The sequence below is a fragment of the Heteronotia binoei genome, chromosome 6 (assembly GCF_032191835.1).
Source record: "Heteronotia binoei isolate CCM8104 ecotype False Entrance Well chromosome 6, APGP_CSIRO_Hbin_v1, whole genome shotgun sequence".
Taxonomy (NCBI): Eukaryota; Metazoa; Chordata; class Lepidosauria; order Squamata; family Gekkonidae; genus Heteronotia; species Heteronotia binoei.
In genome coordinates, this window is record NC_083228.1 from 76,801,527 (window position 1) to 76,829,069 (window position 27,543).

At 41.9% G+C, this 27,543-nt stretch overlaps 1 protein-coding gene across 12 annotated transcripts in view; it reads left to right on the forward strand.

Moving 5' to 3' along the window:
• The window catches only part of BTRC (beta-transducin repeat containing E3 ubiquitin protein ligase), a 184,895-nt gene extending 157,795 nt beyond the window's left edge, over positions 1 to 27,100 (forward strand). For all 12 annotated transcript variants that reach the window (XM_060241799.1, XM_060241797.1, XM_060241793.1 and 9 more), the window contains 9 exons: positions 4,138 to 4,234; positions 5,348 to 5,485; positions 5,988 to 6,106; positions 13,477 to 13,726; positions 13,838 to 13,956; positions 19,955 to 20,065; positions 20,588 to 20,666; positions 25,277 to 25,470; positions 26,396 to 27,100. In XM_060241799.1, the coding sequence (XP_060097782.1) occupies positions 4,138 to 4,234; positions 5,348 to 5,485; positions 5,988 to 6,106; positions 13,477 to 13,726; positions 13,838 to 13,956; positions 19,955 to 20,065; positions 20,588 to 20,666; positions 25,277 to 25,438 (1,075 nt within the window). In that variant the 3' untranslated portion in view covers positions 25,439 to 25,470; positions 26,396 to 27,100. The remainder of the gene's footprint in view (positions 1 to 4,137; positions 4,235 to 5,347; positions 5,486 to 5,987; positions 6,107 to 13,476; positions 13,727 to 13,837; positions 13,957 to 19,954; positions 20,066 to 20,587; positions 20,667 to 25,276; positions 25,471 to 26,395) is intronic.
• Positions 27,101 to 27,543: the final 443 nt, after the last annotated feature.

The following is a 27,543-nucleotide window of genomic DNA, read 5'->3' on the forward strand; positions in this document are numbered from 1 at the left end:
CTTCTCCTTCCCTCCTTCCTTTGTGGGGGCGGGGCCATTTTTCCTCCCATTCTGCATCCCTATAAGTAGGATGGCAAGGGCCCTTTTTCAGGGGCTCATAGAATTGGACCCTTGAGGGGGACAAGCAGCACTAGCTTCCATGGAACTTTGATGAAAATTGGTTGAAAAGCAGCTGTTTTAAAACAACACACCCAAAATTCCCCAGATAAGATGCAGCAGCTTTCTGCATTTCTTGAGTGGTTGTCCTTGAAAGGGCAGCTGCTGTGAGAGCCCTCTCCAGCCCCACCCACCTCACAGGGTGTCTGTTGTGGGGGAGGAAGGTAAAGGAGATTGTGAGCCGCTCTGAGACTCTTCGGAGTGGAGGGCGGGATATAAATCCAATATCTTCATCTTCTTCTTCTTCTTCTTCTTCTTCTTCTTCTTCTTCTTCTTCTTCTTCTTCTTCTTCTTCTTCTTCTTCTTCTTCTTCTTCTTCTTCTTCTTCTTCTTCTTCTTCTTCTTCTTCTTCTTCTTCTTCTTCTTCTTCTTCTTCTTCTTCTTCTTCTTTGTAGTATCTTTCCTTCCTAGAATTAGGAGAATCCCATGCTTAAATCCAATAAGTATCAGTATCCTTTTTGAAATGTGAAAGGTAGATGTGTTTTCACATGTTACATATATAGCAGGTCACTTTGTTTTCTTCATCATATTTTTGCAATTAGAGATCAGTTTAATCTTAGCTATCAAACTCAGAATACAGACCACTGAGGATAGGCACACCAAAACACAGATAGATTAGTTAATCAGATGGAGCAGTCTTTCCATTATGCAGGACTTGCCCAAGTCTAGAGAAGCTCTGTTAACATTTCATTAGATGTTTCCCTCTCTGGGATAATCTCCTTAATACATAATTTTCTATCCAAGGGGCCTCCCTAGTATGTTGTCTGTGAGAAAGCTGGGAATGAATTTTTTCATAAATTAAACAAAAGTGACAGCTAAGTAATTTAACTGCTATTAAAAAAAAAATCACAAACATGCAAGTGCAAATTCTATTAAGGGTTTTGACATTAAGAGTATGCTGCCATTTGGCAGATTATGGATACAAATAATGCTTGTGAAATATTTTTAAAACTTTAAAACTATTTAAAACACAGTTCTGTTTCTAATATCAACTATTGAACGTACCTTCCAGGATAGCCTTGGGCAAATGAATCTCATCATGAGTCAGATATAAGAACAAACTTGTATAATCCTTGGGCTCTTGTTCTGCCATCCGCTGTCTCTTACCCTCTTGCACACTTAAAGACTTCCAAATGGCAGCCCACATCAAATCCACAAATAATTATTTGCTCTCTTCCCAGCAAACCAGGATGACAAGGATACACATATTTGAGGGATTCCCTAGACGAGAGGTGGCCAAACTGTGGCTCTTCAACGCCACCTCATTGGCCAGCTTGGAGAAATAATAATAATATTGGCATTTCTTTTTTTAAATTACTTCTCCAAGCCAAGCCAGCCAGTGGCTTGGATAATGCATTTAAAGTTAAAGTTGCTTTTTTTCCACCCCTCCCTCCCATTTTGCAGCTCTCAAACATCTGAAGTTCATGTCTTGTGGCTCTCAAACATCTGATGTTTATTCCATGTGGCAAGTTTGGCCACCCCTGTCCAAGTCATGGTTGTCCTTATATTTGGACCATGTCATATCACTGGTTGGTGTATTTCCAGACATGGAGTAAAGTTTCCTATTACCAGTTTCCTATTACCAAGCTGTGTGCTCCAGTGCCTTTACAATTCATGGTCTGCTTGAGTCTTCCCTAAACTTCCCCCCCCCCCCCAAGTTCAGTGGAGAAGTGATACATTTCTTTCCTGAGTCTTGGAAAGTAGGGAAATAAAAGTTGGTAAAATTGGGGAGTTGGAATGCTTAGTGTTGGGGGGGAAATTGTGGATATTTCAGAAACTTGGTGGAATGAGGAAAATCAGTGGGACATGATTATTCCTGGATATAAATTATATTGGAAGGAAAGGGAGGGAAGAATTGTAGGTGGGGTGGCTCGGTATGTTAGAGAGGGTATACAGTCCAGTAAGATTGAGAAGGTCAGAGAATTAGATTCACTTCTAGAAATGCTTTGGGCCCAAAAGGAAGCTTAACTCTGGGAGTTTGTTATCGCCCACCGGATCAAAAGATAGAGGATGATTATAAAATGATGAAAGAATTTAAGATAGCGGCTAGATGTAAAAACTGTGTCATAATAGATGATTTTAACTATCCGCACATTGATTAGGTCAGTATGTGTTCAGGTTGGGAGAAAGAGATTGAGTTTCTAGACACTCTTAATGACTGTGCTGTGGAGCAGATGGTCACAGAACCTACCAGGGGAGGAGCGATCCTGGACTTCATTTTAAGTAATGCCCAAGATCTGGTGAGAGATGTAAAAGTGCTTGCAGCGCTTGGGAGCAGTGACCATGTTATTGAGTTCACCGTTTGTATTTGTTCTCTGTATCAGTCTGTAGTGAGTACAATAATGGGATGCGGAACTACAAGAGCAATGGGGGAGGAAGGTTACAAGATCATACTGGTAGATTATGAATTTCCAAGACTATTATATTGTTGATTCTCCCCCACCCCCCCCAAAAATAATATTTTTAAAATCTGTCTTTTCTCTCTTCATATTTTAAAAAATATTTGTTTCATTTATGGGTCAGCAGAAGACTGATATATTTCAACTGCAAAAGCATATGTAAATATTCTAATATCCTGATATGTCATGCTCTGTCATTCTTCCAAGCACCAAAACAATCAATATAATAATCCAAGAGCCAGAACAGTGTACTGGTTAGTATGTCAAATAGAAGGAGACCAAGATTTGAATCCCCCCTCTGCTCTTGAAGCTTTTTGGGCTGTCAGCCTAGCCTACCTCACAGTGTGGTTGTGAGTATAAAACAGAGAACAAACCCCCAAATGCTAGAATAGCAGAGCATAACTTGTAAACATGCTGGTAATAAATCGTCTGGAATCTGAATCCTTCGTTTTATAGTTTCTGCTCTTCACAGCAATAAAGAACTCATGATTTTGCAGTATAACTGCCAGAAGACATTCCTGTAATTCCCACCCCCCCCCCCCTCTGTAGTGTGATAAAGGAACTGTTGTTTTGAGGTTGGGAGATACGGTTCTTAGTTGCAACCCAGAACAGAACCAGTTGGTCAAGGTGGATAGTGACAGAACTTTTCCCATTGTATATAATATAATCTGAAATCTAAAGATGAATTCTGGAAAAATGATATTTGAGTTGGATATAACGATGCAAGTGTCAGATCCTTCACTGGGGGCAGGGGGTCCTTAACCTTTGGATCCTGAGCTTCACCCTGCACAAAGTAGATTTAATATTGATGCTTCTTAACAGAATTGCAAAGTAAGGGAAAGATGTATTTTTAAAAATCTGCTAGTATATATTATTGTAGTGCAGCAGCAGACGGAAGAGCACAGAGCTCGCCTAGGCTAAATGCCATGCCTCAGATGCCAGGATTATGCTCTGAGGCATTTGTGCCCATCTCTGCTTCATAAGGCACATTGCCAGGCTGAAGAGTGGTTAGTATGCCCATGGTGGGGTTTACTAGCTTCCGCACAGTGTTTGGTGGCTCCTTAACTTTAGGATATGGAATTAAAATTTCTTTTGTTGCACATCAGGAAGTGATTGCAGCTTGCTGATGGGTTTTGGTTTTTTGTTGTTTCGTTGCCCCCCCCCCCTTTTCTGTTACAAAAATCTGGCATGAGATAAATGGATTTCATATCTAAGCTAAGTTGAGAAAGAATCCAGTGATTACTAGAAACAGTAAGATGCCCTTCTAATTGCCTACCATTCTTTGAACAATCATATTATGGGGAATTTACTGGCTTTTTCAGCATTCTCCTATTGCTCTCAGTTTGGGATACACACACCCAAGCCTCATTTGTACTTGCAAAGATTCACTGTCTCCCTTAAAAAGGGAACGGGGGTGCACTTAGGTACTTCGTAGTCTATGGATCTGCCAAATGCTTAAAGAGAGAGTAGTGTTGTGTGTTGGAAGGTGGAGAAAGATGTCCCTCTTAATGTCTTCCAAATATTTGCACAACATAGACCAGACAGCTGGATAATAAGCGTTGCTTATTCTGCTTTCTTTTAGGGGACAATATCTATTTAAAAACAAGCCACTTGATGGAATAGCTCCACCAAACTCCTTCTACAGAGCACTTTATCCCAAAATTATACAGGATATTGAGGTAAGAGCCACAAAAGAAAATGTTGTAGGCAGCCAACTGGAGTGGGGTGGGAACACTTTACTTGAACCCATGTTCTTTATAATTGCTTCACACACAGCAAATTCCTGCCCAAATGTCACAGCCGGGTACAAAGAAGCCATATCTGTGTTACAGATTATCACTTATGAACCAGCCCTTAAGACTGATGCCGTATGCCAGACCCATTATAGCTGGTCCTCCTTTCATTGCAGGTTAACAGTGCTCAGACATTTGGTGATAGGTTACCCTGTCTGTCTATAAATTCACATAAAATTGAAGATATATTACCAGATACAACCTTATTTTCACAATTACAATTCAAATGCACTATAAATCATAAGCATTCAACTTCCAGGTTATCTCTGTTTTCACTTCAGTGATTACAATGCATTAAATATGACAACATCTCCACAGAAGCAGTATCTCATAGTGTCTCATTCTTGATCAGTGTTTTTGAAACATCATAACAGTGAATCTTCTCATATCACAGCTTCCCCTAGTGTAGTTAAGGCAAAATCAAAACAATTTATTTGTTAGTATCATTGCTGCACTTAATGCTGGAGGAGCATGTTCCAAAGAAAGGAAGTGGAATAGGGCCAGAAGAACATATATTTAGAGAGCATAGAAGGGCTGGAAACTAGGGAAGCAGAAATTGTCCTCTAATGGACTTCAGAGATTGACAGTCAGCACAAGGATGACAAACAGTCTGAAGGTGAGAAGAGTGAATTTGCATTTTAACCTACTCAAAGAAGAAGGGAAGGCTTAGAAGTCACACTCCACTGACAAGAAGCTCCTGTATCCTTAGATATGCCTGCCTTACATGTTAAAGACCTCTGGAAAAAAGGAAAAGATAGCTGGCACTTGTGCCTTCCTGAGAATGTCTTAAAATCCCTTTAGGATTTGTATCACTATGGATGCTACAGATTGTTGGGAGGGTGGGGCTGTCCCACTTATAGCAGGCTCTGGGACTAACTAATAATAAATGGCTTCAGTGTTAACGCTACGTCTGTTGTCCCGGGAGTCTAGCAGGCTTTATTGTTGCAAAATTTCCATGATGATTGTTCCACACTTTATAATTGTTTCTCTCTCCCCCAGACGATAGAATCAAACTGGCGGTGTGGAAGGCACAGCTTACAGCGGATCCACTGCCGGAGTGAAACAAGCAAAGGGGTTTATTGTTTACAATATGATGATCAGAAAATAGTGAGTGGCCTCCGAGACAATACCATCAAGGTGAGAGCTCCCCAGCAGGCAAGGGGAGGATGATCTAGTAACAGAAAGAATGTAGCTGTAATTTAATCTGGGAAGAAGTAAAGCAGTAGAGAGATGGAGAGAGGTGAGGGTAATCCTTTCTTCCTGGTCTTGTTTAAAGACTGTATGCCCCCACCCAGTCAAGTCTGATTTTGAACTGCATAGGTTTCCTCCCTCTCTCCCGAAGAAGAAGGATAAATCTATATTATCTGCTTCATTTTCTTGCACATTGTTCATTGCTAGCTGTGTTATTGGTCCTTCAGTAATTAAAGTCTTCCTGTTCCCTAATGAGAAGGGTAAAGACTATGTTCATATTAAAAACAGAGATATTAAGGATAGTTTATATTGCTCCAAAGTGCCTGTGGAATACAAAGTGCATTGTGTGCCACTTAGAAGTTCTGCTCGCCTTAGTAGATAAAATGCTGTGTTGTAGAAAACAAAAGAGCCAGATTGGCAATATAGTCCATTCTCTTTGCCCTCCTAGATCTGGGACAAGAATACACTAGAATGCAAGCGGATTCTGACTGGGCACACAGGATCAGTCCTTTGCCTCCAGTACGATGAGCGGGTTATCATCACTGGATCATCGGATTCCACTGTCAGGTATGCACATCTAGATTTGAGTTGTATAATCATCATATTAAAAATGGGGATAGGTGCTGAGGGTAAATTAATAATGGTTTACCAGTACCTAGCACATTGCTCACTGCAGTGAGATTTCAACCTTAGGCTACACTGGCATTGGCTACACCAACTACCTAGAAGTTACGTAGATGGAGGGAGGATGGATTTGTTGCCTAAAACTTCATCTAATGTCACTCTCAAATCCAAGAAGACTGAAGGCATGTAAAGCTAGTGTGGTTAGAGTCTCAGATTAGAATCTAGAAAGTTTAGGTTCAAATTCTTATTCTGCCATTGAAGAAGATTGCCAGTCCATCTTGAGCCAGCCACTGTTTCTCAACCTAATCTACCTCACAGGGTTGTTGTAACGATAAACTGGAGAAGGAGAGGAAGTTGTTGTTGACTACTTCAGATTCCCTTTAGAAGAAATCAGGGTATAAATAAATAAATAAATAAATAAATGAAAGGGAAAGAATACTATTTGTTTTCCACAAGCTTTTTGTAGGAGTAAGTCTTCAATTAGCAGTGTCAGGGTTAGCAGCATGTGTATAAATTGCCCTTGAAAATCCCATTAGACCATGTCATAATTTAGCAGTACATTTTTTAAAAAATTACGTTCAGTGGAGGAATAAAAAACAATGTGTGCTCCTCTGAACTCCTTTGAGGAAGGGTGGGATAAAAAAGTGATAGATTCCTAAATTATGTTCATTTCTTCATTTTTATGTGCCAGACTTGTGTAGGATTAAAGAGATATTTCAAATCCTTAGTGCTGTTATTATTTTTCAAAAACCTACTCATACAACTGAATACGTAAAAAGCTTTTAGACTTACAGCCTAAAATGGGAAAGGGGGAGGGGAAGAGAGGTAGAAAGAATATAATATTTGACTAGAATCTGAGCTAGGAATAAATGTCAGAAATCTTGTGCAGAATTAGTAGAAAGCTGAAAGGAGGACTGAAATGTGCAGTGCTGGCTCAATACATTTTGCTGCCTGTGGCCCTGACCGCAGCTATTATCCCACCCAACATTGTTGCCAGCTAGGAGCCAAAGCTAATCTTCCTTGCCTTTTCACCCCAGCCTTCCCTAAAAACACTGAAAAGGCATGCTTCTCCAGTGGTCTGGGGTGGGGCAGTCTCTACTTCTGGGAGAAGCTCCTCCCTTTGGACAGGCAATTTCTGGAGGGGGAGGGGCTTCTCACTCAGAACCCAGTCTTTGGCCCTGCCTCCAGGGTGGCGTGACATCATGGGCTGTGCTCTGTTTTGAGTGCTGCAATTCCTGCTCACCTTTAAAAGATTTTCTTTAGTTTCATCTTTCTCTGAATCTTTACTTCACTCTTTGGGGAGATCAACCAAGGAGTGGAAAGGATGTAGCCCCCCCTCACCTGTGCTGAGTTTTTTTTGTGGCAGAAGGGACCAGGAGTCCTTGGCAGAGGCAGGCTTCCTCCCCACCCCCACTCCTTTGCCCCCAGGATCTCCCAAGCTGCAGGGCCAGACTAGCTATAGAACTGGAGAACAGAATTGGTTGTTTCCTTCTTGGGAGCGTCAGTGGCTGCCGCATTGGAGCACTCAGGCCCTCCATGCAGGCTTCTTTGGGACAGGCAGAGTACAGCAAGTCTGCACCTTCGTTGTACCACCAGATGACAACCTTCTGAATCTCAGTAAGAAGGGGTCCTGATTAAAGCCCCTGAGTGGGTTTTTACTTGTTCCTCCCCCCACCTCCCCCAGGCAGGAAATGGTGCCTTTTGGGGTCTGTGGGCAGGCCTTTTGGGATCTGTGGTCCAAGATAGCATGGCGTCTAGCCTTGAACTACCCCCCTCTCCATCTCAGGCCTCCACACATAGCTCTCAACAAGGGTCTGACCAGGCAGATACCCCAGCATTGGATTTAGCAGAAGACAACGCTCAGGCTAATCTCTTAGCCTGGATTAAAGGAGAAATGCAGAAAGAAATTAGGGAAGATAGTTCTCACGTTCTTCTTAACTACAAGTCCACCAGTAGGCGTCACTCCTTTTCTAGCACTGCATACTGTGGGGAGGGTAATAGAATTTCCCACTGTCCCTTTCAACCTAAATGAAGGAGATTAGACTCTACTACCAGGCATTGCAGAGAAACAAACCCTCTCTTAGGCCATGAGTATGAGGAATCAGACTGCTGCAGTTCTTCCTTCCAGAATGAAGAGGCTGAACTTTTGGATGAGGAAGAGCCTGTTATCACCACTGTGCAGACCCATCTTTTCTCATGGGAGTCTTCTACAAAATTCTTCTGAAAGCATTGCACATTTGGAAATTTCTTTTAACAATAAAGAGGTGGAAGCACCTGGCCTGAGCAAACCAGGTGGTTCAGCCAAAGCCTTCCCAAAGCAGGAACAGTCCCTCTTGGAATTCTTTTCTCAGTGCTGTTTGATAAGGTGGTCCAAACTGAATGGGAGTCACCAGCTAGGCCTAAAACAAACCACTCCATCATCTCGTAAGTTCTACTCATTGGTGGCGGAGCACTTCAAACTATTTCTGGTGGACAATCCTGTAGCTAGTCTGTGCTCCAACTCTGTTTTACCTGCAGAAGTGGATGGCCTACCCAGGGATGCCTACACATTGGTGCCAGATGTGGTGGAGCACTTCAAACTATTTCTGGTGGACAATCCTGTAGCTAGTCTGTGCTCCAATTCTGTTTTACCTGCAGAAGTAGATGGCCTACCCAGAGATGCCTATGACAGACAGATTAAGCAAGCCCTATGAAAAAGCTTTGAAGCATACTCAACGTCCCTCAGAGCATCTACAGCAAGTTCTTTTATTTGCTAAAGCAATCTATGCCTGGGTTTCAGATCTCTTGACAGCAGATAGTGCTATATTCAAAGAACTGAAGGTTGAACTGAAGAAGATTGCCCTCACAGCAGCTTTCTCTGCAGATGCCTCACTAGATGCAATTCAACTGTTGGCCAGGGCTAACATAACCACTAGAAGAAACACATGACTTCACAGTTGGGAAGTGGATCCCTCGTCACAGGTTAGAGTGACGAGCATTCCATTCAAAGGAGTATATCTATTTGGGGAGGGCATGGATAGATATCTAGCGGAAGATGAGGACAAAAAAAAGTCACTGCCTTTTCGCAAGAAAAACAGCAAGCCTAAGAAATGCTTCTCTTCCTTTCATGAACTCAAGTGTACTTCTGGTTTTTGATCACTTAAACCTTCTAAGGGTAGATAGCGGCCCAAACAGACAGATAGCAATAGCTCTTCCTTTACCAGTACCTCAGGACAGAATCCCAAAAAGAACTCTTTGGCATGACTATCACAGGGGCTCAGACACACCAAACATAGGAGGTCATCTTCAACTTTTTGCAGCTCATTGGGAGACCACAGTGGGCGACAGGTGGGTCTTAGACACAGTAGGAAACAACTATTCCCTGGACCAATGTTCATTACCTCCCAACAGATTTATTCAGGTTCCAAGAAATCACTGTCCACAGAAACATCTTCTTTTATTCAAGGCCATACAGCACCTTTTGGACATTGGGGCTGTAGAGCCTGTGCTAGAGGACCAAAGACCTTGGATGTTTAGTCATTATTTTTCATAGTCCCAAAAAAGAACAGGGATGTGAGGGCCATTTTAAACCTCAGATGGTAAACAGGAGAATAAAAAAGAAGTTCAGAATGGAAACCCTCAAATCCATAATAACATTCATCCAGAAAGGAGACTTTCTGGCATCGATAGATCTGTCAAATGCCTATTTACATATTCCAATATGGGAATCACATAGGATATTCCTGCACTTTTCATATGACAGACTCCAGTTTCAGTACAGGGCTCTTCCATTTAGTCTCAAAACAGCTCTAAGAAGGTTCACCAAAGTCTTGGTTTCACTAACAGTTCATCTAAGAATCCAGGATATATCCCTCTTCCTGTATATGAATGACATCCTACCTGCCTGATGGAGGATGTATGTTGGACTGTGTCATGCCTCTAGGATCATGAGTGGGAGAAAAGCACCTTAATGTCATCTCAGAAGGTTTTTTCACAGCTCAGGACAGAGTTTTCTTATCCCAGGAAAGACTATATTGAGTGTAGGAGCTCACAAGTCAACCTCAATTGGAGGTGATGTTTCTGGCAAGGCTTCTAGGGATGATGGTATCCTATCAAGATAACATCCCACGGTCCAGGTTTCATGCTTGCCTGCCCCAAAGATTTCTCCTGCCTCTCCAGGATGTTACAGCCATCTAGACATTCAAGTTGGTCCAGCTACTTGGATCCCTGATTCAGGAACTTCAGTGGTGGACAGGTTTATTCCAGGTTTATTGAGGGGACTTCATTACAGGAACCAAAGATGGCATTGAACACCAGCCTCACCAGCTGTGAGGGGGGCATTCAGGTGGAAGAATGGCTCAGGGCACCTGGCCTCAGGAAGAGTGGTCATGAAGCATCAGTTTTCTGGCACTCAAAGCAATAAAGCTAGGTTTATTGTCCTTTCAGGATCTCCTAGCAAGGCAGCATGTCACAGTCAAATCTTTCTTCAATCGATGAGGGGTACTAAATTGAGGACACTACGCATAGAGCCGCCCTGAGCCACTTGTTGGGAAGGGCGGGATATAAATCATAAATAAATAAATAGAAGCAAAGCAGAATGGATGCTGAACAAGGAACCCTTCCAGCAGACATGTCACAAGTTCAGCAATATGGAAGTGGACCTATTTGCAATGGAACTAAATTGCCAAGTTCTACTTTTTGTCTCCAGGACAAGACCATTGTGAGCCATAAGAGTAGATGCACTAAGCTGAGATGGACCGAATCAGCTACTATACACCTTTCCTCCCACACAGTTAATCCACAGTGTGATCCAGAAATCATAGGCCTCAAGGCAGAAGTAGTGCTCGTTGCCCCTTATTGGCCAAGAAGGTCAAGGACTTACTGAGACTGTCCATCATGAAATCCTGGCACCTTCTGATCAGAAAGGATCCCTCATCCACCCCCAGCCTAGGTTGCTAAACCTCATAGCCTAGAGATTGAGCCAGGACAACTCAAAGAAATATGATGCATGGATAGGGTTATTGCTTGGAAGGGTTCCACCAACTAGTTTTATAATAATTTCAGGCATGGTGTTCCAGCCACAGGCTAGAAAGGGGGAGATGTCCTCTCCTCCTTGCAGAAAGGGTTGAACAAAAGTCTCAGTGCCACTACTTTGAAGAGGGAGGTGGCAGCTATTTCTGCCGTCAGGGAAAACAAGAAAGGGGGGGTCCTTAGCTCAGTACCCCCACATGAGGATGTTTCTAAGGGTCACTTCCTTGATTAATCCTCCTCAGGCTTATCATTTCCCTACCTGGAGCCTGACTATAGTTCTCAAGGCTCTCTCTCCAAGACACCTTGCAAGCCAATAATGACCACTTGTCCTCTCAAACAACTCACCTTTCAAACCAATTTTCTGGTCGGAATTACTTCAGCTAGGAGCATGGCAGAACTTATAGCTCTGTCCATGGACAAAGAACTGTGTTTTTCATAATGATAGAGTAGTGCTTCATTCAGACCCGGCTTTATCCCAAAGGTAATTCTGCCTTTCTTAGGTTGGAGGATCTTATTCTCCTCTCTTCTGTCCTAATCCCAAACACCCTCAGGAGAGGAAATGGCATTGTTTGGATGTTAAAGGGGCACTGAGCTCCTTATATTGATAGGACTAAGCCTTTTTGCATGACTGACTCTATGTTTGTCTCTTTCAAGAAGGCTTCCCTTGGGCGCAGAGTCTCCACGCCCACTATTAGTAGGTGGATTAAAAGCTGCATTATTATCGTCTATAAGGCTGCAGATCTAGACTCTCCTTCAGGCATCATGTCACACTCCCTCAGAGGAACAAAGTAGGAGTCAAGTAGTACCTTTAAGACCAACAAAGTTGTCTTAAGACTTTGTTGACTTAAAGGTACTACTTGACTTCTACTTTGTTCTACTGCTTCAGACCAACACGGCTGCCCACCTGGAATTCCTTCAGAGGGGCAGCAGCCTTTGCAGCCTACAGAACTTTCCCTCCTTAAAAATCATATGTAAAGCTGCCACCTGGAGGTCGATCCATTCCTTCACCAGGCACCACAGGATTGATAAATTGGCCTCTGCAGATGCTGCCTTCAGAAGAAGGGTCCTGCAGCATGCCCTCTCAGTCTAGGAGCTGAGTCTTTTCCCTCCCTGGGGCACACTGCTTTTCTTGTGACATGGAAGCTTGCTGGGTGGCCTTGGGCTAGTCACACTCTCTCAGCCTAATCTACCATATTTTTCGGACCATAAGGCACACTTCCCCCCCCCCCAAAAAAAAGTGGGGGGGAAAGCGTGAGCGTCTTATGGAGCGAAGGTACATACCTTCTTGGGGGGGGCAATCCGCTGCCTCTGCCTCCGATCCGGCACTTCCCCCGCACCTCCCTGCCTGGCTCCATCTTCTTCCAGCAAGCGTTGAGATCGCTCCACGTGGCCCCACCGCAAACCCAGCGCTTCGCGAGCGCTGCCCCCTCCGCAGCCGGCGCTCGCGAAGCGCTGGGTTTGCGGTGGGGCCACGTGGAGCGATCCCAGCGCTTGCTGGAAGAAGATGGAGCCAGGCAGGGAGGTGCGGGGGAAGCGCCGGATCGAAGGCAGAGGCAGCGGATCGCCCCCAGGAGGAAGGTGCGTCCTATCGTCCGGAGCGCCTTATGGACCGAAAAATACGGTACCTTCCATGTTGTTGTGAAGATAAAATGGAGGAGACAATGATGTAAGCTGCTTTGTGTTCCTTTTGGGGAGAAAGGCAAAGTACAAAGGAATTACATAATAAAGATCTCTGAGGGATGGTGAGCTATCTAGAATGCAGAACTTTCTGTAGATTTTGACCATATTCTTCTCACTCAACAGCCAACACAACTCAAATGAAGATCTTCAGAAGCCAAATTCTTAATCAGACATTGCATTATGCCCACAAGCCCAGACACACGCACCTCCAGTAGCAGAAGATTCCTTAGTCATTCATCTTACACCATTGACACTGCTAAATAATCTCTGTGACATTTTTGTTTCCCAAAATCTGAAGTTACGTTAACAGAGAGGTCCAGTGTATGATGTTCAACTTGGACTTGGATTAAAATGTCACTTGGGCAAATTTTATGGTATCTTAGTTTCAGTTCCTTGTCTATAAAATATTAATAAGACTGCCCTGAGTGACATAATTGATGGAAGGCAGAATAAGGTTATTATCAGAAGGCTTATTTAGCGTGTCTTTTTCTGATGGTGTTTGGTATGCTTCTACAGTAAAATTGTATTTTCCCTCTGATAGTTTACTCAAGTATTGGTGGATCCTTGCTCACTAAAAAAAAAAATCCTTTTCCCCTCCCTTTCTGCACTTATCATATCTACAGAGTGTGGGATGTGAATACAGGTGAGATGCTGAACACCCTGATCCACCACTGCGAAGCAGTACTGCACCTGCGCTTTAATAATGGCATGATGGTGACTTGCTCCAAAGATCGTTCCATTGCTGTGTGGGACATGGCCTCCCCAACAGACATCACCCTTCGCAGAGTGTTGGTTGGACACAGAGCAGCTGTCAATGTGGTAGACTTTGATGACAAATATATTGTGTCAGCATCAGGTGATAGAACTATAAAGGTGCGGATCTTGAAGATTTCTGGCAAAATCAATAATGTATGTCTTTCTAATATGTGTCCTGAACTGGTAATAATCAGTCTCTTCCTTTTTATGTGTGTATCTCTATTTCAGGTATGGAACACAAGCACCTGTGAGTTTGTGCGTACCTTAAATGGTCACAAACGAGGCATTGCGTGTCTACAGTATAGAGACAGACTAGTAGTGAGTGGTTCATCAGATAATACAATCAGGTAAGCAGTGCAACATTTGCATGGAGCATGTGCTGCATCTCTCTGGGCCAACCTGTGTTTTCCACACACATTCATATGCAGTCCATTTTATTATTTTGACCTTTCAGTTTACTGAATGTGTGAGACCAGGCCTGAGAGTTAGCTTTATAAAGTGAGACAATGGCTGGATGTATGGTGTGCCTAGGAATTTCAGTGAACCACAAAAATCTAAACCCAGAGTGAATTTATCAATATTTAATTTATGTTTTAATTAAACTTCCAAGGCTTTGCAGGAGTTAGAATATTTTGGAAAGCTCAACCGTGAAAGGAAGCATTGGGTTCAAGGACAACTCTGGCAGTGGACAACATTGTTAGAAGCATCTCAGCCTTCTTTCAGGAACAGTCTCAGTAATCAAAATTCTGCTCTATATTCCATTCATACTTAAAATGACCACAGACCTGAATGAGAAGAAATGAAACATTTTTGTAATTGCCTCAGTTTTTCACCATTGAAAAACCTCTAAAAAATTCCAAATCCATCAATCAGAAGTAAATCAAATAATTGGGAATAGTATATAGTTTAATTTTATGTGATCTTTTCATTTAATTTGGACTTTACAAACTACAGCTGGTGTTTGTTTTTTTAAAAAAGAAAACTAAAAGCTATAATGGTTGCTTTCTCAAAACGTAGTATGTGAAAGAGCTTATTGTGACCCATTATATGGTATACTTCCTAGCATGATCCTTTACATTTGTCTGTGTGTCTACTTAAAGGGTTGGATTTGCAATAAGAGGCTTTTAATCCAGCACCGAATCCTGTTGGGATCTTGCCAACTAAGCTCTTATCTCATGGTGTTTGGCCTCAGGCACCATTTGAAACAGGTGGCCAGGAGTCATGAAGTCAATTTGCTCTCTCTTGCCTTGAAACAGTCTAAAACTTAATCCATTCTGTATAGGGCACTGAGAATTTTTGAGATGCCATTCAAATTATGTCCATTGGATTGAGCTTGATAGTTTTCAGCAACATGACAGATACCACTGAAATACTAAACAGACATTGATTGGTCAGATTTCAGCAAGTTAGGACCAGGGACTTTGTATATCTTGCTCATTCTTAGAAAGGCAGTATTAGACTCTCTGACTGCACTATGGCCATGAGTTTTTTCCTACCACAACCTTCTTTCCTGTTAATATTTAGATTGATAAGAGGACCAGTTTAAATTGAGCAACATAAAGGATCAAACAAGGAGGAACCAGATACAATGGCCCAGCACTCTTGTTTAAAAATTCCATTTGCATTTTCTTGGTTCTTGCAACAAACCATGTTAGCCCAACATATGTACATTTGCTCAGTTAGAAGTTTCTGTCAATTATTGGTCATTACCATTTCAGCTTCAGCTTTCCATTGGGAATGTTTTGACAGCCTTGTTCTAGTTGATGCCACAGGCAATTTTAAAAGCAGATAAAAGTTGCTGCTGCCAGCCCAAAGTTGTAACGTTTAGTGAGTTTGCTGAGATTTAAAGACCGGTAAGGGAATCCCTTTAGTCAAGCCAACAGAGGTAGGTCCAATTAATAGTATCGCCTTTCCTCTTCTTTGTGTGTAATTCTTTAGGTCCAAGGTCAAATGTACCACACAACCAATATCCAAATAAAGATACAAAACAAAGAAACAAATCCTTTCATTAAGGAACTGAAGAGGCTGGTAATTGACTAGTGTAGCTTTAGAGAAAGCTAGTTACTGAAGATAATTGCAGTAACGTGAGTAATGAAAAACACACAGAGCAGAGTGCTGCTGCAGACAATTTAAATAAGAGACATGGGGAAGTGGGATGGGACAGTTGAAGCCATTAACCAATTATCGCCTCCACTGACCAGCTGCATTCAGTTTAACGCCTTGTAAAGATCAAAGGGATTGTAAACAGCACCATGGCATTGCTTGAAGAAATGCTCATTTTGTGGTGTTGACTTTGTGGCGTGACTAAAGGAAAGGCTGATAAGAGCACCAGTATTTGTGAGAGAGTTGTGTTTGTTAAATATGGTGAACTTGGGTCTGATGTTCCACTGTAGCAAGAAGCCTGCCTGCTCTGTGAATTTTAAAAAGAAAGATAGACCTATAGTTCTTGTGTAACAACAGAACCTACAAATGGGGAAGGCAGAAACATCAATAATAATCTGAGCAGGAAATAGTTAAATATTACAGGGCTTAGAAAAACAACTACTACACCATACATAGCAATAACCAGCAAATATAAATGTCAATATGGTAATAAATTTAAAGAGGAATACAATTACTTTTATGCTTACACTGAGTAAAATCCTTATGCTAGAATTTTGCAGAGGTTGGCAGTACATGCCAGCGGAGTCCAGGTTGGGTGTTATTCAAAATAGGCCTATGTACTTCTTAGGGACAGCACTGAAAATTTTGATGTGACCTCTTCTTTGAGTCCCTGTCATGTCCATCTGATGTGGGTTGTAAACCCTCCAGACAGTGACTGCATAACTGCAGTGTTTACAGCAGCACCTAACACTGTTGGGACAAAAGAAAAAATGGGTATTAAAGTAGATGGTAATAATGGAACCTCTAAGTAAGTATGTACTTGGTTTTCTATTTACGGGAAAAAACAATGTGATTTTTAAAAGATGGGCCAGTAGATATCACCAGAGGTTTAGGACTGAAATTTTCTTGTGGAATTGAATTATGTTAACACTTGTGCAGCTAACCAGGAATGAGCAGTAGGTAGAAAACCAGTTTTTCCTCCTCAGTATTGCAGTCACAATTGCAGGAGTAACAAGAATGATCAAGACAATCACAATCATAGGGGTAACAAGAGTGATCAAGACACAAGGCAAGGTCTGGCCTTGTGTAAAATCATTGTGACTCCACTAAAACTGATATAATGACAAAAAACATGCAGTATCATGCAAGACCAACCAAAATGACACAAAACAGAGTGCAGGTTTTCCAATTTCCCAGAACTTCTAATCTAAATATAATGACATACACTGACTTCACATATTATGTTAGTAGTGTCCCTTTTTATTTTGGGAGGAAGGTGGAGAGCTGGTGAAGGTTAAAAAAATCTGCCTATAAAATATGGGAACTCCTTCACACATATTTCCTTTCATGCAGAAACACATATGTCTCCTCCTGTTCATCAGCTTCCTTTCGATTTCTGCATGCAATGGGCCTTGGTGTGCCAAAGAATGGAATTTCCATTGCAAGTTTAGAGTAAGCTAGACATTAAAGTGACAGACACATGTGTAAGAGTTAGGTTGTCACTGAATTTATACATGGAAGGAACAGGGCTGGCAGAGCTAAGCTGTCCTTCCACCTTCCCCCCAACAACAGCTCTGCATGTGCAGTTTCCTTTTTTCTTGGTGGGTCTCTAAGACTGAAAGATGACTTAAGAACGTAAGAGAAGCCATGCTGGATCAGGCCAATGGCCCATCCAGTCCAACACTGTATCACACAGTCGCCAATATATGTGTATGTATGTGTGTGTGTGTGTGTGTATACACACACACATATATATACACACACATATATATATATACACACATATATATACTGTGGTAAAAGCCACTGATGGACCTCTGCTCCATATTTTTATCCAGTCCCCTCTTAAAGCTGGCTATGCTTGTAGCTGCCACCACCTCCTGTGGCAGCGGATTCCTCATGTTAATCACCCTTTGAGTGAAGTACTTCCTTTTATTCGTTTTAACCTGACGTCTCAGCAATTTCATTGAATGCCCACGAGTTCTTGTATTGTGAGAAAGGGAAAAAAGTACTTCTTTCTCTACTTTCTCCATCCCATGCATAATCTTGTAAGCCTCTATCATGTCACCCCACAGTCGACGTTTCTCCAAGCTAAAGAGCCCCAAGCATTTTAACCTTTCTTCATCGGGAAAGTGTTCCAAACCTTTAATCCTTCTGTTTGCCCTTTTCTGCAGTTTTTCCAATACTATAATATCCTTTTTGAGGTGCGGTGACCAGAATTATGCAAAGTATTCCAAATGAGACCACACCATCGATTTATACAGGGGCATTATGATACTGGCTGATTTGTTTTCAATTTCCTTTGTAATAATTCCCAGCATGGCGCTGACCTTTTTTATTACAGTTGCACACTGTCTTGACATTTTCGGTGAGTTATATACCACGACCCCAAGATCTCTCTCTTGGTCAGTCTCTGCCAGTTCACACCCCATCAACTTGTATTTGTAGCTAGGATTCTTGGCCCCAATGTGCATTACTTTGTACTTGGCCACATTGAACCTCATCTGCCACGTTTACACCCATTCACCACTTAATGTGGATGAGAACTAAGCATTTTGTGCTTTAAATCCTCTCCCCAGTTTAGCATGACTAGAATTGACACCACCATGAAATCTAGTTTGATTCTTAGCTGCAGGCTCTTGTATGAAAAAGAATTTTAACTAATCCAGGAAAAATATGGAGACCATGAACCTTAAAGCAATGATTTATTTCTTTAAGAAGTATTTTAACCATCACTCCAACTAAGGGCTCTCCGTGCAATAAATTAAACACATATCAAGTAAAATAATGAATATAATGAACCAGGTAACAAAACTGCAACATATAACAGTGCCTGTCAGTGTAAAAATGAATATAATAAAATGTCACCTATAAAGCCTTTCACAACTTGGGACCCAGATATTTGAAGGACTGTCTCTCTCAGCATGAACCTGTGTGGCAGCTGTGCTCTGAACATCAGTATCTGTTAGCCATTCTGACCCCTACAAAGACACATTCCACAACTGCCTGATCATGAGTTTTCTCAGTACCGTCCCTGTGGAAAAGTCTCCTAGATGAACTAAGATAGACTTCAACCTGCTAGCATTTTTATAGGTGTGCACTCTTTAAGATAGCTTTTTGGGCTACTTGACTGTTTTACAGTGTTAGGATTTGGGGGGGGGGAAGGATCTGTAGATAAGTATGATTTAATAAGCTCACTGACTGTTTTTAATCATTGGACATCTTTGTATTAATTCTTCATTTTAAATTATTTTATTTAGTTATCTGCCTTGTGTCCAGACTGTCTGGGAAAAAGTCAAAATATATTTTAAATAAATAACTCTGAGAAGGGATCAAGATCTAGTTGACAGAAGCAGGGATTGTGTCCTCTGAAAAGCTGCTGCAACTGAAAAAAAGCTGAGCAAGCAGCTATCAAAGTCTCCCAGCAGCAACAAAGCCAGTTTCCCACTCTGCAAACCAGTCCTTCAAAGAGAGTGTAACCTAATCCAAAAGTCTGGTGTTGTGGTTAGGAGCAGTGTTCCCTCTAAGCTGAGTTAGTGTGAGCTAGCTTAGTTTTTTAGCCTTGGCTCACACATTTTTGTCTTAGCTCACCAAAAATGGCCTCAGAGCAAAATAATTTATGCAGTAACTCACAACTTTAATGCCAGTAGCTCACAAAGTAGAATTTTTGCTCACAAGGCTCCACAGCGTAGAGAGAGTATTGGTTAGGAGCATGAATTCTAATCTGGGAGAACTGGATTTGATTCCCCTGTCCTCCATATGCACCTGCTGGTGTGACCTTGAGTTAGTCACAAGTTCTCAAGAGCAGTTCTCAAGAGAGTTCTTTCAGTTCCACCTACCTCGTAGGGTGTCTGTTTGGGGGCGGGAGAGGTCGTAAGCCACTCTGAGACTCCAAGTGAAGGACAGGGTATAAATTAAATCTCCTCTTCTTCTCAAAAGAGGCAGTCTTACTGCTTCAAGATTACATGGGCCCCTGTCACTGTTTCAGCTTTGTCCAGATTCTCCTATGGATTGTTAGCCTTCATTCAATCCAAAATACCAAACAAACAGTGAATCGGAGGCATCATTGGCAGGAAATGAAAAATAGTAGGGTTAGAGTTTAGATTTAAAAAGGAAGTGAGAATTTTAAAATCTTTCCAGCCTTTGATGAACAATTAGGCAGGTTTGATTAAGAACTTGCATTTCTCAAGTAAAATTTCAAACAACTACATGATGAGAGTTGTTTAACCTGTCTTTTCGCAGGTTATGGGACATTGAGTGTGGAGCATGTTTGCGGGTCCTAGAAGGCCATGAAGAGCTGGTGAGATGCATACGCTTTGATAACAAGAGGATAGTCAGTGGGGCCTACGATGGGTAAGAATTGTGGAGAGGGGAGGCACTAGTCTCTCTTTTTCATCTTCTGACCTCACTCTTCATAATCTTTTCTGTGATTCATGCACTAAATGCTGGAGAATGAAAAGAACTTTACAGAGACATGGCCAGCACCCTACTCTTACCAAAGTCAACATCACTTCTTTGGTTTTGAATTAATTTTTATGACAGCCATATACTTCCCCCCTCCATTAAGATCAGTAAGCTCTATACAGGAGATAATCAAGGTGCAAGGTTTAAATTGTTCTTTTTTGCCCATGAACTGGATTTATCATCTATTGCAGGAGTGGCCAGTAGTAGCTCACCAGATGTTTTTGCCTACAACTCCCATCAGCCCCAGCCATTGGCCATGCTGGCTGGGGCTGATGGGAGTTGTAGGCAAAAAACGTTTGGAAAGCTACCGTTGGCCACTCCTGGTCTGTTGTGTTAATGGCTAACTTTAGCTGTCATAAAGTGTTTGCTTTCTCTCCGGTGGGATCCTGATTACCTCTCTTTTGTCATCAGGAAAATTAAAGTGTGGGACCTGGTGGCTGCCCTGGACCCTCGTGCCCCTGCCGGAACTCTCTGTCTACGCACTCTTGTGGTAAGAGCCTTCAGTTGCTGAGTGGCTGTGTATGCTACTTGTTATGCTTGTCGTATGTAATGAACACTTAATAGTTTGGCAAACAGCAGTTGCCATTAATGCAATATGTCTGTTCTCTATCATTGAGAACCATTTAAGGTTGGATCTAAGAAGACGACTCACAAGGGTTTAGAATCCAATTTGATTCCACTGCAAGAAAGGAAGAACACAGGTTTGAGTGAGACTGAGCCTGCTTCGGCGGGGAGGGCAGGATATAAATCAAATCAAATAAAAATAAATAAATTATAGCAAAATGGGAAAAGGTGGTAATATTACTCCGCTCCTCATTGCTTGCATTGTGTAAATGATGTCACTGCATTTTTAAAAGTGTACACAAAGTAGAGAAAATACAGAGAACAAAGAATAATGGATTTCATTTGACTACACTGCTCAGCTAGGTATGGGAAGATGTTGCCATCCAGGAGCTCAGAGCTGCCCCCAGCTGCTTAGCCTTAAAAGAACTTAAAACCCAGTAGTGTTTACTTGTTCAGCATTGGAGGGGTTTTTTTTACATTTTATTATGATTCTTTATGTTTGTTAGCTACCTTTTGAATAGAGAGGCAGATACAGGTTGCCAACAGGGTGCCTGTGTTTTCCCCCAGTGGGGCAGATAGCTGCTGTGAGGGGACTTCTGAGGTAAGGAAACCTCTCTCACGCTTTTACAACTGCTAATTTACAGAGAACAACATGTTGGAAATCTGGTTATAGATCTTACAGCATCTCTTTTGGTTTGGCCTTCATACTCTTAGCCTAGAAAGAATGGGCAGCAACATGTTTTAGGTGCTGTGTATACCTATAAAAACTTGATGGGTATCCTGTTTGCTGTTTTTCTTGTTCTCCTCAGTGACTGAAATGAGACCTGGCTTTATAATGAACATGGCATACATCCTGCTGTTTTATGTTCAGTTTCCAGAAAGCAAGGGGGAAGTCCACACAACAACTATGCATGTCGCATAAGAGCCCTTCTGCATCAGACCGTGGATGCATTTAGTCTAGCATTCTGTTTCCCACACTGATCAGCAGATTTTCCAAGAAATTGGCGAGCAGGGCATGAAGACAATGGCCATTTCCCACTGTTTGTCCCCCAGCGTCTATTACGTACTTAGAGGAGCGCTACCGTTCAACATAGAGATCCTATTTAGTAGATATGGATAGATGGTTTTAATACCCCAATCTTCCATTAATTTCTCCTCCAATAAATTTATGTGTGGCAGCTCCATTCCTCAGATCATGCCCTGTTTAAGGTGCCATTTTGTAGGCATACTCAAACATCTGTCCAGACCAGAGCCTTCTGTGCAGTGGCTTCTGTGTTGTGGAAGGGTTTCTTGAATGCCTCAAGGTGGCATTTTCTTTGCTGGGATTCCAGCACCACTGTAAGATGAAGTTGTTCAATAGAACATAGTAGCTGTGCTGATATCTTAAGTTTGGTACATTAGGTCAATTTAATGTTGTATTTGTTGACTGTGATGTTCTTATATTCTGAATATATATTTTGATTTATGTTGTAACTCATCTCACATCCCTGGAGGAGAGGTGGGTTAGAAATGCTGTAAATAAATTAGTCTGATCCCTGTTTTTAGCTGGCAACCATCACAGCATCTTGTGGCTGTGTATAGTATAAGTTCATGTGTATTGTGCAAAAAATTACTTCCTATTCTAACGGTACTTTCTATTCTGTTGCCAGTCCCTTTTCAGAGAAAGCAAAACATTTTTCTATTCACTCTTGCCTCACCATTTATCATTTCAAAATCTGTCCCTTTACATTCTTTTCTGAAGAAACAGTAGCTGAAACTGTTGAGCACAAGATAAATAGATGAATGCTAGGCCTCTCTCCTATAAAGCCCTCTTTGCCAGGTCTGTTCTTCAGCAGCTGTTGGCATTGTTTGGGGGAGAAGGGCAGAAATGAGCCTTTAGAGGCATATCATCTCGGTTGCCTCTTCTGGTATTTGTTAAGCAGGTAAGTAGTTTATGGAGAGAAATGCCCCCTTGTGAGGCACTGTTCAGATGCTAAAATGCTGTCATATACTCATATGCATGCCAGTAGTGGAGCTATTTCTGTTGTAGCTGCTCAACATAGTGCAGCCACGATGGCAGAAATGGTTGATACCTTCTATATGGGCAGCCTGCTTTGCTCTAAATCAGGGGTGGCCAACAGTAGCTCTCCAGATGTTTTTTGCCTACAACTCTCATCAGCCACAGCCATTGGCCATGCTGGCTGGGGCTGATGGGAGTTGTAGGCAGAAAACACCTGGAGAGCTACCGTTGGCCACCCCTGCTCTAAATGATTAAATGAGGGGAAAGAGCCAGTCTGAACCTGAAGCTAGGTAAGAAGTAAGACACATCTAAGTAACAGGCAGAGCAGACACATGCTACATTCTTAACTTTCTAGGCTTCCCCATCCATGAGTTGTACTGCTTGCATCCATATCTATAATTATATCAACCATTTCCTCCCTCTATTTCTATCTATCATAGATAGATAGGCCTTAGACAGTTAATTAAATGCCAATTGAGCATACATAGGTACACATGAAGCTGTCTTATACTGAATCAGACTACCAGTCCATCAAGGTTGGTATTGTCTACTCAGCCTGGCAGTGGCTGTCCAGGGTCTCAGGCAGAAGTTTTTCACATCACTTCCTACCCGGTCCTTTCAACTGAAGATGCTGGGGATTGAACCTGGCACCTTCTGCATACAATGCATATGCTCTTCCACTGAGCCATGGTAGATTGGTAGATGTGGATTATTAGTCCCCACCTGGGTCTTGAAAAAGTAAATTGAGAAGCAACTCCTTAGGTAAGGAACATTTACTTAAAACGTATTGTCCAACGTAAGTATGTGCCAGCATGCTCCTGCCATGAATAGTATCCAAAAAGGAGGAATAATTTGTACTGAAACTTGTAACTCCTGTCAAGTGGCAGATAAGCATACATCAGTTGTGAACACATGGCATAAGTAAGGGCTGTCTTTCTGCTTACAGAAAGATGTCGTGTCAGTTGAAATGCCTTTTCTGTTAAGTATTTTATGTATGTCAGGGCCAGTCTATGTGTCAAGGCCTCACGGACTGTGCCACTTCAGATAAAGAGTTGATCATATGGCCTCATGCTCCTAAGCAGCAAAAACATTCTTTGCCCATGGAACATTGTTATATCGAGGAGAATGGTTTTAGTGCCGTCTGGACATGAACATAAACATATGAAGCTACCTTATACTGAATCAGACCCTTGGTCCATCAAAGTCAGTATTGTCTTCTCAGACTGGCAGTGGCTCTCCAGGGTCTCAAGCTGAGGATTTTCACGCCTACTTGCCTGGACCCTTTTTGGAGATGCCAGGGATTGAACCTGGGACCTTCTGCTTACCAAGCAGATGCTCTACCACTGAGCCACCTTATTGTTCTGCTAGTTCTCTGTCGGCACTGACCTTTTGCTATGACGTATCATGTGCATGCACATCACATTCCGAAAGTGGTACTTTAGAGCAGGTCCTGTGTTTCTAGTTATAGTTTCCCTGACGTTTCAAATGGAATTGCATTGATCTCTCTGTGTATGCACAGGTAGATTAACAGAAGTCCATATCAAAGTATAGTTACAGCACAGAGCCATAAACACGCAATAGCTGAGGCTAGTCTTCAGATACAGTGAGAATTTGAAATCCAGAATGTAAACTCTTTCTTGGTTTGTTAGAAGTTAATAAATGGCATGTTTGAAATATGTTAAACAGAAGCATGGCATATTTACAAGCAGAACTAGATTTCGCATTTGTGGACTCCAGATTTTCATATGTGAAGACCAGAGTAAATTCTGGATGTTATCTTAGTTACATATGAAGCATGCAATTCTTCCTAATGTATCTCATAAAATATAGAAGATTTCAGGACTTTTAGTGAGGACGTGAGGTATTAAAAGAGAGGTGATGACTAGGGATGTTTTACATGCATTAAAACAAGAAGTTGTTACATATTGTAGAGACAGACTTTTTCTCTAATTCACCACAAATCCTACATAAAACATCAAATTTCTGAGGCATTTGTTCGCATATTAGTCTTTATGGTCTCTCTGCGGGCTCATGTATGAGTTCTGTGCTGACACAGAGCATGCTTTGAAAGTCCCAGAGACAAAGCCATAAAATTGGTAGCAAAGCATCTTCTCCTTCCATTCTCATGGGGAAGGAACAACTGTGTACATACCTTGAGGAGCAGGGCTGCTTCATCTCAGTCCATTCTCTTTCAACCAGATTAGCAGTGCTGAAAGCTTTCTCCTTTTATTCAGTGGGCAAGGCCTGCTTTTTCATTCTATTTTCTGTGTCTGTTCATCTAACTTCATTATTCAGTTTTCTTCCTTTCTGTTATGTGGTTAATTTCCCGTAGGACCTTCCCTCACATTTCTGAGTTTGTGCATCTATGACTGTTTACAGCTGACTAACTATATTAAAAATATATTAATCATTGAACTTTCTAAACTATCAACAAGGTCTAAACAAAACTTGCAATTGACTTGTATTAAACTTTCAGCAGCTCTGGAAATATAATCTGCATTTGATTTGTCTTTCTTCTTTCCCTCTCCTCAACTCAGGAGCATTCTGGCCGAGTTTTCCGGCTCCAGTTTGATGAGTTTCAGATTGTCAGCAGTTCACATGATGACACAATTCTCATCTGGGACTTCCTGAATGATCCAGCTACTCAAGCAGAATCAACCCGATCCCCCTCCAGAACATATACTTACATCTCCAGATAAATAGTACTACACTGTACCTCACACTTGCACAGGTAAAAATAAAGAACCCTTGAAGGCTGCAGAGTGGGGGGGGGGATGTAAGAGGCCAGGTAGGTCTCTGCCTCCTGCAAAAAACTGGGAATATTTCCTGGTTCCTTACTTTGGAGGCATTCTTGACATCTTAATAGCCGGCCCAAAGTGAGACTACAGGGTCATCCTGTCATCACATCAGTCAGGCAGGAATCTAGTTTCCTGCCTGTACGGTCAGCTGACCTTTTGAAAATTGTAGGAAAGCAAATAGAAAATGCAGTGGTGGTATTGGAAAGTGAATGCTCTGGGCTTGTGGAGTTCTAAAACAACTGTACAGTTAGATAACTTGCAGAGAGCTAAAGTCCTGTTCTGGAATTATATGATATTTGTGAAGTTTATTCAGTATCCCCCCTCAAAACACTAATTGGAATATATTTGTAGAAGCATGAGAGGGGGGTACATTGTGTCATGGGGGCTAAAGAATACTAGAAGATTATAACAGGCTGGTATATAGAGAATTGTGCTAAAACCCTATCATGAAATTAAATCATGACTTGCAGTTATAGCAAATAGGGCAGGAAGCTGAGTCTGTGAAGGTGCAGAGAGCTTTGACTGAGGAAGTAGTATTGAGGGAAGGGGGTTTTACATAATCTTGGATAGAGTTCCCTCAACCTTGTTTTGCTCCTGCAGTGCCTGTTTTATACTAATATCGGGACTGATGTTTGGATTTGTGCAAAGAATGGGGAACTGAACAAAGAATTTGGAGGTGGGCAACTGCTGCTACTTTGGCTGGTGAACGTTCTAGAGCCTGCAGCATTTGCTACATTTATTTGTCTGGCTATATCCACCTTGAATTTCTAGAGCAGCCAGTAATAATCTTTTCACTAGTCACAAGGTTCCATTTGCAAAGATGTGGTTGAAGAACTGTTCTTCTCTTCTCTCTCCAAGGACTCATTTAAGCTGCGATATTTAAATTATCTGCCACTGCTGGGGCAAAAGAATTATTCACATAACAGATACTCCTGAAGAGAGGCTCTCAGACATACTTCTGGAACCAAGTTGGCATGCGGTTGATCTCAATCAAGGTCTTCTCAGCACAGCTGACTGCTCAAGTGCTGCTATATCAGAAGATTTCTTTTGTCTTTTCTGAATGACTGATGTGCTAAACTCCCTCCCCTCCTTTGCACTCTTGCCCTTCTCCAATTCCCCTTTGTTGTTCTGAGTGCACAGCTCCTATAAATATATTTAACATGTTACCAGGATTTCTTGCTTTGCTCTTAAGCAGAAAAATCATTGCCACCACTCATTCAGCTGGGTAAATCATCTTGTGTTTCAGGTGGAGGGGAACAGCAGGCTGATGCCTTTACTTTTTGGGATTTCCATAAAGGGTATCTCTGTTAAGCTGTAGAATGTTGTAAGACTTTACAAAAGGGCCAAATTAATGCCAAATGAAGGCCCCAGTGGCCAGAAACCAGTTGGGAGGAAGTCATAATGAAGTCCAAACTGTTTCATCTAGACTTTTTGGAATAGTTCCATCTGTACAAGGTGTTGGTTTGGTAGATGCCAGTAAGTGAAAGCTCTCGTTTGCCAAAGTCTAGTTTTGCTTAAGAGGTGAGAGTTACTGGTGATATTAAATCCTTGAGATTGCAAGAAGTTCATGGTTGCAGTGAGAATTGTTTCTCTATCAAAGGGCTGGGGAAGGGTGTTCTACAAAAAGCTAGATTTTTCTGTCCTACAAAGCACTATGTGCTGATTTTCTTTTCCTTTTGCCTCTCTCAAATCCACCATATTACACCAGTACTACTTCTGCACAGCATGAAAACATGGTGCCTTCATCAGCACTGACCTGGTAATCCAGACTTCTCCTGTTCACCTGTTTGTATCAGTTCATGGGCTGATATGTGTGAATTACTGTCCTTCCCAGTCAGCTGCAAATGTGTCTCTCAGCCCACAATCTGCGAGGCAGATATAGAGGGGAAGGACAGGGGGAAACATACGATGAACAGCAAGCCTATGGTACTAAGTAATTCTCATTACTTTAGGAAACACTTTAGAAAAGCTCTGACCTTCCAGCAGAAATATCAGACCCTTTGTCT